We start from the raw sequence: 14,222 nt of genomic DNA on the forward strand, positions 1-14,222 counted from the left end.
ATGAAGTACTTTTGAAGTGTAGTCACTGTTGTAGCCAAAAGATGAGCTGGAGTCCCTGCTCCTGGTCCTCTGCCAGTGTCTCTCTAAAGCTGATGGGTAGAGCAACAGCAGTCAAAAGTGAATGACCCTCTGAAGTCTGTGAGAGGCTTTAATCTCTGCGTTCCCCTTTCTCCGTGTAAGAACATAAGAAATAGGAGCAGGACTAGGCCATACGCTCCCCCGAGCCTGCTCCGCCATTTAATAAGATCATGGCTGATCTGATCATGGACTCAGCTCCACTTCCCCGCCCGCTTCCCATAACCCCTTATCCCCTTATCGTTTAAGAAACTGTCTATTTCTGTCTTAAATTTATTCAATGTCCCAGCTTCCACAGCGAATTCCACAATTGAGAGAAGAAATTTCTCCTCATCTCAGTTTTAAATGGGCAGCCCCTTATTCTAAGATCATGCCCTCTAGTTCTAGTCTCCCCTATCAGTGGAAACATCTCTCTGCATCCACCTTGTCAAGGCCTCTCATAATCTTATATGTTTCAATAAGATCACCTCTCATTCTTCTGAATTCCAATAAGTAGAGGCCCAACCTACTCAACCTTTCCTCATAAGGCAACCCTCTCATCTCCGAAATCAACCTAGTGAACCTTCTCTGAACAGCCTCCAAAGCAAATATATACTCTCTGTCTTTCCTCTCGCTCTTGGTCTCTCCCCATCTCTCAACACTTACCTCTTTTTTTGCTTTCTTTGCCTCTCTCCCCTCACTCCTCCTCTGCTCTCCCCCTCGTGCAGTGATACCCATTGCATCACTTTGCAATATTAATCTAGTATTTCTAACCAAAATTTGGAGACCAGCAGGTGACGCCAGCACGGAGCGAATGGCCTGTTTCCGGCAACTCAATGTAACTCTCTGTATTTTTTCCCTCGCGCTCCCCCAATGGGTCAGGAAGTGAGTAACTGAAATGTCCCAGGTGTGATTCATGGTGGGTATGCTGCTTTGCAGGGAGCGTGGTAAAACAGGTGGTACGGGTGCTACAAGTGACATCCAGCATCAGTGGGTTAGAGAGAGGGGAAAGTTGGCCAAGTTTCCAATCCTACTGGCCAGTGACTCGTGTGTGTGTGAGCTGGATTGGGCCTGGCCATGATGTCTCCGAGGGTTGAAAGTCTGCCGACACTTGCTGTCTGAGTCACGCGTGAACGGTCACTCGGGTAGGCATCGGAGGGACCGCCCCCCAAGTTTGTTAAAAATTCATTCACGGGATATGGAATTCGCAGGCAAGGTCAGTATTTATTGTCCTTCCCTAATTGCACTTGAGTGACTTGCTGGGCCATTTCAGAGGGCAGTTAAGAGTCATCCACATTGCTGTGGGTCTGGAGTCACATATAGGCCCAACCGGGTCAGGGCGGCAAATTTTCTTCCCTAAAGGACATTAGTGAACCAGATTTTGCGACAATCCGGTAGTTTCATGGTCACCATTACAGTTGCTAGCTTTTTAATTCCAGATTTATTAAATTATCTGAATTTAAATTCCCCAGTTGTTGTGGTGGCATTTGAACTCGTGCCTCAAGATCATTAGTCCAGGGCTCCGGATTACTAGTCCAGTAACATAAGAAAGAACATAAGAAATAGGAGCAGGAGTAGGCCATGCAGCCCCTCGAGACTGCTCCGCCATGCAATAAGATCATGGCTGATCATCGACCTCAACTCCACTTTCCCGCCCGATCTCCATATCCCTTGATTCCCCTACAGTCCAAAAATCTTAGCGATCTCAGCCTTGAACATAACCACTATTTTATTGTACCCCTGTTCAGGAGCGATAGGGAGAAAAAAGATTCACCCAACTGCTGAATGTTACAGTTTGCACTGGTTTTAAAAAGAAATGTCACAGCCTTTTAACTCCAGCAACTTAGACCACAGTTGTCAACGAAGCCCCTTACACATAATTACTGGAGAAACAGGAGAGCTGGAGAGCAGCTTGTTGGTGGCAACCCTGCTATTTTGGCCATCCCTTTCTTTAAAAGGGCCATTCTTTAACACCAGCCATTTGGCCAAGCAAAAGATGTCTTACTGAAAATAGAAAGTCTCTCCCTTGTAATATCCTAAATGTATAAATATTCTAGGCGTGAGAACGTTGCTACATTTTTTTTGTAAAGTGTTCAGTTTTTTTTCTACTTGTATCCATTCTTTATATAATGGATGCACAGGTTCAGTGTGGAAGATCATATTCCTCTGTTTTTTCAACTAATTTACTGTTTGAAAAAGAAAATTATGCTCGATCCACACACGAACAGGTGAGTTCAGAGCATTGTACCCGTTAAGCAGAGATCCACCATCTGTGTTGGGCAGTGGAAATGTAAACCTCATCCACACTTCAGTTACAACAGCGTGTTTTGACTTTTTAAAAAATTGATATTGAACCCAGTTTCTTTTTAACAAAAGTTTTCTTTCGATTTTCAGGAATTCTTCGATCATGCGAAAGCACTGTGGGACGATGAAGGGGTAAAGGCATGTTTTGAAAGGTCAAATGAGTACCAGCTCATCGACTGTGCACAGTAGTAAGTGGCTTTCATCCTCCAAAAATGAATCACAAAATTTTAAAACTATTACAGTTTCTTTTCAAATGCTCGTACTTTTACAAAAAGTCAAGAGTACTAACTGCGATGAAGTGGGAATGGAACTGCGAGTGAATTGGCTGTAAATGTTGTAAAGTATTTGTAATGCACTCTGTATGAGGCTTGGTGCGAGGACGGTAACAGGCCGGAAAGTATAAGATGTATACGATCTATAATGTGCTTCAATCTTGGAAATAATTCTGAGAGTGTTGGGGGTGGGGGGGCGATGTGTCTGCTGTGGATGAGTTTGGTCGGTCAGTCTTTGGCTGGACTTCGGCAGAGTGTTTATTTGGACTGTTGAGGTGCTCTATCTCTCACGTGATGAGAAAGAAACTATCTGGGTCAGCTTTGGCTCAAGCAGGAATTTTCCGCCATAACTGGCCAAGTAGAATGGCTGTTGAACATTGTTGTTAAGACAATGCCCTACTCTGCCCGGGCACCTGATGCATATACGGCCACAAGAGCGAAGTTGGCTGACAATTGTCCGAATGTCACTGATTGCCTGTTTCCTATATTGTTTCTTTGAGACTATGCATGTAATCTCTTCAAACCTTGTTGTGTGTGTTGCCACTTACTGCAGGACTCGAAATAGCTGTGATACATTGTATTAGTTTGTATTATGTTCAGGATCTTCAGTGAAAAATTGTTGAATTTTATCACTTGCTGTACAAGTGAGACAGCCCACATCCCTCACAAGTGGTAAAGTTGTAATTGAGTTTGTTGATTATTTCCACGGGCAACCAGCTTAACATCGAGTATTCTGTTCTATTATTTGAGCAAGTTTCACTGATATGATCATGTATGCAACACAATGCACTTTTTCTAGAAGAGTTCGTTTCATATTTTTTTTGTTTGGAGGCTCGTTACACTTTCAGAAATCTTTTTTAGTTGTTTTTAAACTGAATTTTTAAATGTTGCTGTGTTGATGGCGGACTTATTTTTCAGTCAGTTCGATGAGGGTGTGTTGTGTCACGCACAGTGCTGTGCTTGCGAAGTATGAAGTAGTTGTCTTGTGCAAACCGTGGTATGTGGAAACTGAGCAGACAGACATGCAGATTTGCATTTATATAGCGCCTTCCATGACCACCGGACATCTCAGCACTTTACAGCCAATTATGTATTTTTGGAGTATAGTCACTGTTGTAATATGGGAAACATGGCAGCCAATTTGCACACATCAAACCCCCACAAACAGCAATGTGATAATGACCAAATAATCTGTTCTTGTTATGTTTATTGAGGGATAAATATTGACCAGGACACCAGGGATAACTCCCCTGCTCTTCTTAGAAATAATGCCATTGGATCTTTTACATGTGCCTGAGAGAGCAGATGATGCCTCGGTTTAACGTCTCATCCGAAAGACGGCACCTCTGACAGTGCAGCACTCCCTCAGCACAGCACTGGAGTGTCAGCCTGGATTTATGGTGCTCAAGTCTCTGGAGTGGGACTTGAACCCACAACCTTCTGACTCCAAGACGAGTGTGCTACCCATTGACCACTAGCTGACACTACAGACTGGGGAGACGCCTCAAATTGTGGGGAGGGTTTCATCAAAAACCCAGACGCAGCCATTGGATCAAATTGGCAGCAGGATCCGTCGGGATTTAGGCCACACAGAGATACACTGCTAGATTTCTTTTTGACTGGGAGATTTCCAGAGATCGATAGATTTTTGGATAGTAAGGGAATCAAGGGATATGGGGATAGTGCAGGAAAGTGGATCAGCCATGATCTTATTGAATGGTGGAGCTGGCTCGAGGGGCCGAATGGGCCTACTCCTGCTCTTGTTTTTTATGTTGTGTTTTTTTTTCCCCGGTTGAATAGTTTTAAGAATTTTACAGCAAATTTAAAAAAAAAACATCTTTTTGCTTGCTGGCTCTTCACGCCTTGAATTTTCTTTTTAAATTTCAAATGTCAGGAACAGCTACCTGCTTATCATGGTGAAGACATTTTAGTTCAGTGAGGTTCTCGGCCCTCTTCTCTCCTGTCTCCTGCCGGCATTGACCTTTGCTGGAATACAGTCCAATAGGCATCCACCACCCCTGTAGCTCACTCCCAACCAGCTATTCTTCACACGTGAGCTCAGAGAGCTAGTGTCGACACATTGCTTTACTGGAGACATCATCATCATAGGCAGTCCCTCAAAATCGAGGAAGACTTGTTTCCACTCTCAAAGTGAGTTCTCAGGTGACTGAACAGTCTAATACGGGAATTACAGTCTCCGTCACAGGTGGGACAGACAGTGGTTGAAGGAAAGGTTGGGTGGGACTGGTTTGCCGCACGCTCCTTCCGCTGCCTGCGCTTGATTTCTGCACGCTCTCGGCGATGAGACTCGAGGTGCTCAGCGCCCTCCCGGATGCACTTCCACCACTTAGGGCGGTCTTTGGCCAGGGACTCCCAGGCGTCAGTGGGATGTTGCATTTTATCAAGGAGGCTTTGAGGGTACCCTTGTAATGTCTCCTCTGCCCACCTTGGGCTCGCTTGCCGTGTAGGAGTTCCGAGTAGAGCGCTTGCTTTGGGAGTATTGTGTCAGGCTGGAGTACATCATGGTAGATAGACCTTATCATGATCCCTTATCATCCAATATTCGTACAGTTTCCAACAAGGGTCACCAGCAATGTTCCCCCCCCCCCCGTAAGCCGCCCACAATGTGCGGCACATTCAAACTTTTGCACATTCGCTGTATCCACAGTGTAATCGCCGGTGAGCGGGCTGCGCGGGACCTTGACGATGACCATGTGGCTGCGCAGCTTAGTGGGAACATTGCTCACCAGATAGCAGTTGGGAGTGGCGCCCCCTAGAGGCACCGTGACCAGTTACAGTTTCCTATCTGCTGCCTCAAGTGGGATCAACTAAACTCTCGTAAACAGTGCAACAAACTGGGAGCTTCCGAACAGCGCCAGAATTTTGATTATGCATGCTCCCAATATCTGGATTGTCCAAGAGAATTTTCATGGGATTCGGGAGAGGGGGGGGGGGGGGGTTAGTTTTGCATAAACCACTTAAATGCATTGTTTTGAATTAATTTTTCACAGACTCGTGATCCATCATGATAAGTCATTGTGACGGGAGGAGGCTTGAGTGGAGCATAAATGCCGGCATGGACTGGTTGGGTCGAATGGCCTGTTTCTGTGCCGTACATCCTGTGTAATCTGGTCATCCAGGACTTGGACAGAATTTGCCTTCTGAGCTCCAGTTTAGGCCCAGCAGACCCACAGGAATCTGAGCTTTAGGCCCAGCAGACCCACAGGAATCTGAGCTTTAGGCCCAGCAGACCCAAGGGAATCTGAGCTTTAGGCCCAGCAGACCCACAGGAATCTGAGCTTTAGGCCCAGCAGACCCACAGGAATCTGAGCTTTAGGCCCAGCAGACCCACAGGAATCTGAACTTTAGGCCCAGCAGACCCACGGAAATCTGAACTTTAGGCCCAGCAGACCCACGGGAATCTGAGCTTTAGGCCCAGCAGACCCACGGAAATCTGAACTTTAGGCCCAGCAGACCCACAGGAAACTGAGCTTCAGGCCCAGCAGATCAACAGGAATCTGAGGTTTAGGTCCAGCAGACCCACGGGAATCTGAGGTTTAGGTCCAGCAGATCAACAGGAATCTGAGCTTTAGGTCCAGCAGACCCACGGGAATCTGAGCTTTAGGCCCAGCAGACCCACGGGAAACTGAGCTTTAGGCCCAGCAGAACCACGGGAATCTGAACTTCAGGCCCAGCAGACCCACGGGAAACTGAGCTTTAGGTCCAGCAGACCCACGGGAAACTGAGCTTTAGGCCCAGCAGACCCACGGGAATCTGAGCTTTAGGCCCAGCAGACCCACGGGAAACTGAGCTTTAGGCCCAGCAGACCCACAGGAATCTGAACTTTAGGCCCAGCAGACCCACAGGGCTCATTGTGCGTCCTATCTGCACACGCAGGCAACTTGATTAAATAATCTAGAAATAGCAATTAGGAGTGAAAAACGCACTGTATCGGACTAGGCAAGGAGAAGCTAGTTAAACACACGAGGGAGAAAGGAGTAGAAGGTTATGCTGATAATGTGAGATGAAGAAGGGTGGGAGGAGGCTGGTGTGGAGCATAAACACTGGCATGGGGCAGGTTGCCTGTGTCGGTGCTGTAAACTCTACGTCATTCTATGTTGGGACCGGGAGATGCTCCATTATCCACCGATTTCATTGATACACTGAGGTTCATTCTGTGATGTATGGTGGATAAACGAGGTTTGACTATAGTATGGCTTAATGTTATATGGTACCTTTACCCACTTGAGCAGCACCAGAGAGTTCTAGATTTAAGTGTAATTAAGCTATTATTTACAGATTGCATTATTTACATATGCCAACGATATCCCACTTTGCCTCCCCACTAATCACCATCAATCAGTGTTAGATTTAGGGTTTGGTGAAGTTTTTAACCAGGTAAAGGAATAGATAAAGTCATCGCATCTTCTGCCCTGTTCGCCAGTCAAAAAGCTGAGCAAGTGGACTACACACAAGCCTCTTGTGTCCACCAGCAATTGCAGCCAGTAAATGTTCTTTTTTTTTTGAGAGTATCCACTGTAACCGAGAAAACATATCACTGTGGGAAAAAGAGTGAGTCGTATTTTGGCCTGCGAGCAATGTTAGTATTGAGGATCTGGGAATGTGCAACCACGAAGATACAATCCCTTTCAATGGGAGGACTGCTAGGAGGCATTCTGCCCAGCCTTTGTGGGCTGAAGCAAAATTTCAGCAAATTAAGCAGAGTGGGCTCCTGTCCAAAGTTAGGAACACCCACATTAGTCCGCTGGTGTCCTTCAAATTCAAACACGGAATTCAGGAGAAACTTCTTCAGCCAGTGGGTGGTTAGAATTTGGAACTCTCGACCAGCTGGAGTGGTTGAAGTGAATAGCACAGATGCATTTAAAGGGGAAACTAGATAAACATATGATAGAGAGAGGAACGGAAGATTGTGCTGATGGGGTTAGATCAAGAGGAGTGGGAGGAGCCTGTGTAATGTGATCCTATGTAAACACCGGCATGGACCAGTTGGGCCAAATGGGCTGTTTCTGTGCTGTACATTCTATGTCATTTTATTATACAAAGTGCAAAAATGAGTCATTATTATTTTTCTTGCCGTTTAATTGTCTTTGAGTTGAGCCACGGTTCGATAATCTCAAACTTTCCAGATCCACTGTTCTGAACTGATCCCGAGTGACGGGAGAGATTTAATTTAATAGATTTAAAGTAATTGCATTAGAGGGGAGTTGAGGAGAATTTTTTTCACCCAGTGCGTGGTGGGGCTCTGGAACTCACTGCTTGAAAGGGTGATAGAGGCAGAAACCCTCAGCGCGTTTAAAAAAAATACTTGTATGTGCACTTGAAGTGCTGTAACCTACAGGGCTACGGACCAAGAGCTGGAAGGTGGGATTAGGCTGGATAGCTCTTAGTCGGCCGGCGCGGACATGATGGGCCGAATGGCCTCCTTCCGTGTCGTAAAATTTCTATTTGGGGGGAGGGGGGGGTAGAGAGTTTTGAGAGGTTAGGGAGAGAGAGCTGGGCCAGGGGGGGGGAGAGAGAACGGTGCGGGGGACGAGAGAGCTGGGAGGGGGAAGTAGAGCTTGGGGTGGGGGGTGGCGCGGGGCGGGAGAGAGAGAGAGAGAGAGAGAGCTTGGAGAGGAGATAGAGGGCTTGGGGGTGAGAGAGAGAGAGAACTTGCTGGGGAGAGAGAGAGAGAGCTTGGGGGGAGAGAGAGAGAGAGAGAGAGAGAGAGAGAGAGCTTGCGGTGGGGGGGGGGGAGAGAGAGCTTGCGGGGGGAGAGAGAGAGAGCTTGGGGGGGAAGAGAGAGAGAGAGAGAGAGCTTGCTGGGGGAGAGAGAGAGAGAGAGAGCTTGGGGGGAAGAGAGAGAGAGAGAGAGAGAGAGCTTGGGGGAGAGAGAGAGAGAGAGCTTGCTGGGGGGGAGAGAGAGAGCTTGGGGGAGAGAGAAAGCTTGGGGGGAGAGAGAAAGCTTGGGGGGAGAGAGAGAGCTTCGGGGGAGAGAGAGCTTGGGGGAGAGAGATGCTACCTCACGCGCACACATAATATGGACCGTTTCTCACCACATCAATGCTGCGATAGAGGAGCAGTCAAAAGATTTGGACTAATCTGACGCTTAACAGGAGTGGTTTAAGTTTTATGAAGTTTTGAGAGAAAATCCTTCATTAACTGGTGAAACAAATTCTGACTTACTTTCTTTTGGTTTGACTGGGCTGAATTTGAAAGATGGCTTTGTTGTTTGTGTCTCTATATAACACAGCAACGTACTGCTAACATATCTTTAAATGGGCATGTCAGGATCCTCACACAAGCAAACAGCAGCTCAATAATCAGCTGGCAACAACGCTTGTAAGTCGATGCAGCACCAGATACGAGTATTTGTCTACATCACAACAGTGGCTGCACTTCCGAGGTCCTTGTGAAGCATCGAGACTTTTCTCACAGGCGTGATGAGGCAATGACCCTGAAATCCCACTGCTCTGCTTCTCATCGGCGCTCGCCAGAAAATGGCTAAAAGGATGCGCACCGACCTTTTCCTGCTGCGCCCACCAGAGATCCCAGACTCGAGGCCTCCTCTTCTTGCGCAACAGAGTGCGTTCATGTTAGGACGTCCAAAGGAGTCACGTGGGCCTGGACACCCAATCACGGTCAAGTATTTTCTCATTCATGGTAATATATGTTTTGTAAGTCTGAAACTTCTATTGCTATCAATGAGAAACACACCCAATCGCGACATAAAACATTTTTAAAAACACCTTACATTGTAGAAATTAAAGTTGATAGAAATATTTTTGACAAAAAAAAAATTTGCCGATTTTTAAAAAAAAGTTTTAATTATGGTTTAAAATAAACTTACCTTAGTGGAGCAGGGTTTTTAACATTAAAATGTGTTTTTTAAATTTTATTTTTCTATGTTTTTGTATGTTTTAAAACTCTTACGTTGGCAAAGGTCGGCTATGCGCCTTCTTTTACCAGGCGCAAGAGTTTTAAGGACATTTGCAGGGCAAGATATTGGCAAATAGCCCAGTCTCTGCCGTGGGAATGTCCTTCTCCATGAGATGCATGCGATCTGTTAAGCCAGAAACTTGACAGATCGGAAAAGCCGGTTTTCGGTGCATGCGCGCATTGCGTGCGGAAAACCGGCTTTTGCGATGCCTTCCCGGGTCCGTACACACTCCGTACCGACCCAGGGAGGCCTTGTTTCTTTTCGAAAGTGGGAGATCTGTAAGCTGGGTTACCTATCAGCTACTGTATATTAATCTGTTAAAAAGAAAAGTCTAGTTATCTCGTACTAAAAACACAGGACGCTGCTTCTGTATCTAGTTCCCAGTTCTCATTACTTGACCACCAGTTCTCATTACTTGACCGACCACAACTCCAACCCCACAATGCTTTGCAGTTTCTGCCCTGCCTCCACCCTAGTCCTCACCAGACCCACCTCCTGTGTCCTTGAACCCCAGCGGACCACTCAACTATTCCTTAGCCCAATGCTTGCTGGATTTCACCACTGACCCTCTCCTCGGGCACTGTTCCTCCATCTTTCAAAACTGCTTTTCCGTCACCCCACATTTCCCAGTCAAGGCTGACTTTTCCTCTCCAATTCCTTCTCCAACGTCCCCATTCTTTCCCAGGTCTGGAACATGTCCTCATCGCTGATCAGATCTTTCCTGTTTGTGTTCTGTGCTCTCTGGAGTCCAGTCTACTGTGTGTGTTTGCTCCTTTCCCCCTCTCTACCATCAGAGCCTTCTGCCCCCTTCTCAAAAATCTTTCAGCCTTGTCTCATCGCTCCCCATCTTCAGAAGCCTCATTAAACACCTATCTCATTGGCCATGCCTTTGGCTACCTCGCAATTATTTTTCCTGCTCTCCCCAATGGTCTTCCTAATGCGGCTAATAATTGTGTGCGCACTAGGTCCGTGCAGCAGAGCTGGTCTCCAGTCGTCTTGGTTAACCCTTGCCACTGGACCAGGACCTAGCTCTGTCAAGCCCGTGTGGTGGCTGGTGTGCAACAGCCACCACACGTTAAACAAATCCACGCACAGGCATCTTCCACCCTTCAGGGTGTAGTTCAGAACCTGGAATATTAGGTCTTTCATTGAAACACCTGTGAACTCATCCCTTTTTGGCGTGGAAGCAAGTCATCCCCGATGCGAGGGACCGCCTGTGATGATGATAATGGGTCTGATCCCCAGTTCTGAAGTGCCTTGGGATGAGTTGCTCTATCAGATGTGCTGTATAAATGCAAGTTATTCTAAGTTTCACTTCTTACCTTTTTCCGCTGCCTGCACTTGATTTCTGCATGCTCTCGGCGATGAGACTCGAGGTGCTCAGCGCCCTCCCGGATGCACTTCCTCCACTTAGGGTGATCTTTGGCCAGGGACTCCCAGGTGTTGGTGGGGATGTTGACGTAACACCAGGAGGACTGCGGTGGTTTAGAAACATAGAAAATAGGTGCAGGAGTAGGTCATTCGGCCCTTCAAGCCTGCACTACCATTCAATATGACCATGGCTGATTATGTCACTTCAGTACCCCATTCCTGCTTTCTCTCCATACCCCCTGATCCCTTTAGCCGTAAGGGCCACATCTAACTCCCTTTTGAATATATCTAACGAACTGACCTCAACAACTTTCTGTGGTAGAGAATTCCACATGCCTTAAGGAAGGCTCACCTTTGTATTCTCAGGGAAAGTAGGGATGGGCTCCTCAGCTGACTAAGACCGGAGAATAATACTGCAGGTTAATGCTTCCACAGTGCATTGATGAATCCAGATCATGTCACGGTGATTTTTCATCCATTTCCCTGGTGTTATGGGTTACAATACTGAGCATGGACTTCAGTTGGTGCTTTCATCAAGAAGTCAGTTGGCAATGTTCAGTAATAATATTTCAATAATCAATAAGCGCTTTGGGATGTCCTGAGGTCGTGAAAGGCGCTATATAAATGCAAGGCTTTCTTTTTATACATTAAAAAAATCCCTAAAGTATGTTTCGTTGAGCAACCTTTAGAACAAAAATATAACCTGAATGAGACTGATTTAACACGATCTTGTTATCAGCAAGGTTAATGTACTTGAGAATTCAGTTATTACCGGAATTGGTTGGCTGACTATAATGGCTCTTTGTTACCATCAACTGTGGCTAAGTTGGGGAAATACTGTCATGTCATAATTTTGAACTGTGAAATGAAAAGAACTTGCCCTATGCCACAGATTTCCGTTCATTGCTGTTTGTTTTGGCTGTCGTGTTGTATGAAATTTGAACTGCTTAACCCTGGAGATGCTGACTCGTACTCCATAGGTTCATGGGAACTGGTAGGCCTCTGGTGGGCATCCGAGTGGCTACATAGTGAGCATCATGAACCGTTCAATAGGCTTTACGGCCAAGCCTGATCCTTTCGTCACCTAAGTTCAAGTAAGGTCAGTGGATAAGTGATCCGGTAAGGTCATCGTGGGCGAAGGTGCAGCGAATGAGGGTACGGGCCCAGAAGAGCCGAGGGCCCAGGGGCAGCTCGGGACAGCCCACACTGTGATATGTGTGTGCACTAGGTCCGTGCAGCAGAGCAGGTCTCCAGTTGTCCTGGTTCAACCCTTGCCACTGGATAAAGGCCAAGCTCTGTCAAGCCTGTGTGGTGGCTGATGTGCAATGGTCACCACATGTTAAAAAAAATCCATGCACAGGCATCTTCCACCCCCTCAATTGGAGTTCGGGACTGGAACATCGGGTCCTTCATTGAAACATCTGTGAACTCTTGCGAAGGCAAGTCATCCTCATTCGAGGGACCGCCTATGAGGATGATGATGATGATGGATAGAGGGTACGGTAGCATAGTGGTTATGTTACTGGACTAGTAATCCAGAGGCCTGGACTAATGATCCGGAGACAAGGGTTCAAATCCCACCACGGCAGCAATGTGACTTTCGGCTCACAGCAATGCAGTTGACTCTCAACTTCCCTCTGAAATAACCTACGTGACCTGTATTTCTCAATTCCATGCTGTGTCTTTAGGCTGTTAATCTCTGAATTAAATCATTGTGCAATACAACTTTGTTGGTGAAAAGATATTTTCAGTGGGTTGAGGGGAAAGGTTTGAGCAACTTCAGTTATCAGTTTGGTCGCAAGACTGCACTGAACTAAGTTGCAAATTCTAGCAACCACAGAACTATTGTGATAGATGCAATCTTAGAATGACATTTAAAAAAAAAAATGCCCATTTGTGTGCTCAAAATTCCAAGTGATGTTTAATTTAGGTATTCAATAAAGCTTAATGCATGTAATGTATGTAGCACTCAAATCACTGACTCCACCACAGTACGGTGTTGTAGTAACTGCTGTGACCTCAGTCCTTTATTGTGTAACTCCAGAGTTCCTCTCAGGTGTGGTGGGCAGCCTTTTATACTCTGTCTTGCAGGTACTTTCGGGTCTCCCACCACAGCGCCCTCTGTGGCGCACCATTGTAACTATACATTTAATGTACCTGGACAATATGTAACAATGCAGATAGCTGCAAAGGAAGATAAGTCTCCTGGTGAAAACGCGCTCACTGGGAAGTAGCAACGAGATGAAGCACTGTTAATGTTTCCAACTTTTGTTGAATACAACAGTGGGCAATAGGAGCTGTTCGTCAAGACTAGGGTGCAGATGTTTGCTTTGCTCATGAAGAAAATTCCTTGAAACCCTAATTAATTGAAGCCGTTAAGTAATTAGATGTAAATGGGCAGTATGAGTGACTTTTTTTTTAAACAAAACATACTACACTTTCTGGTTTACAGCTGGAAATCCCATGTAGCTCATTCAAAAACTACACTGTGGGGTGAAGTCCAAAAATAGATGAGTTATAATCATTTTGTGTGGATTTAGGGCTCCACTTTGACCCTTCCCTTGGAATGCATGGTACTCCAGAAATCCTTTCACTTGACATTATCTTGAAATGAAAACAGGCCAGAGAGAGGGTACAGAGAAGATTTACGAGAATGGCTCCAGGGATGAGGGACAAAAGCAAAACGCTGCGGATGCAGGAATCTGGAATAAAAACAGAAAATGCTAGAAATCTCAGCAGGTCAGGCAGCATCTGTGGAGAGGAAGCAGAGTTAATGTTTCAGGTCAGACGAAAGGTCATCGACCCGAAATGTTAACTCTGCTTCCGCTCCACAGATGCTGCCTGACCTGCTGAGGTTCCCACCATTTTCTGTTTTTATTCCAGGGATGAGGGACTTCAGTTACGTGGATAGACTGGAGAAGCCAGGGTTCTCCATAGAGCAGAGAAGGTTGAGAGGAGATTTGATCGAGGTGTTCAAAATCATGAGGGGTCTGGTCAGAGTAGACAGAGAGAAACTGTTCCCATTGGCGGAAGGGTCGAGAGAGACCAGAGGACACAGATTTAAGGTGATTGGCAGAAGAACCAAAGGCAACATAAGATTAAAAAAACATTTACGCAGCGAGTGGTTAGGATCTGGAATTCACTGCCAGAAAGGGGTGGTGGAGGCAGACTCAATCGTGGCTTTCAAAAGGGAGTTGGATAAGTACCCGAAAGAAAATATTTGCAGGGCTACGGGGAAAGGGCGGGGGAGTGGGACTAGCTGAGGTGCTCTTGCAGAGAGC

At 46.3% G+C, this 14,222-nt stretch overlaps 1 protein-coding gene across 1 annotated transcript in view; it reads left to right on the forward strand.

Annotated features, from left to right (window-relative positions):
* Positions 1 to 14,222, forward strand: part of LOC139277593 (guanine nucleotide-binding protein G(s) subunit alpha) — a 352,449-nt gene that overhangs the window by 179,843 nt on the left and 158,384 nt on the right. The window contains exon 5 of the mRNA XM_070896271.1: positions 2,449 to 2,546. Coding sequence (XP_070752372.1) covers positions 2,449 to 2,546 — 98 coding nt within the window. The remainder of the gene's footprint in view (positions 1 to 2,448; positions 2,547 to 14,222) is intronic.

This window comes from Pristiophorus japonicus, chromosome 1 (genome assembly GCF_044704955.1).
Source record: "Pristiophorus japonicus isolate sPriJap1 chromosome 1, sPriJap1.hap1, whole genome shotgun sequence".
NCBI lineage: Eukaryota > Metazoa > Chordata > Chondrichthyes > Pristiophoridae > Pristiophorus > Pristiophorus japonicus.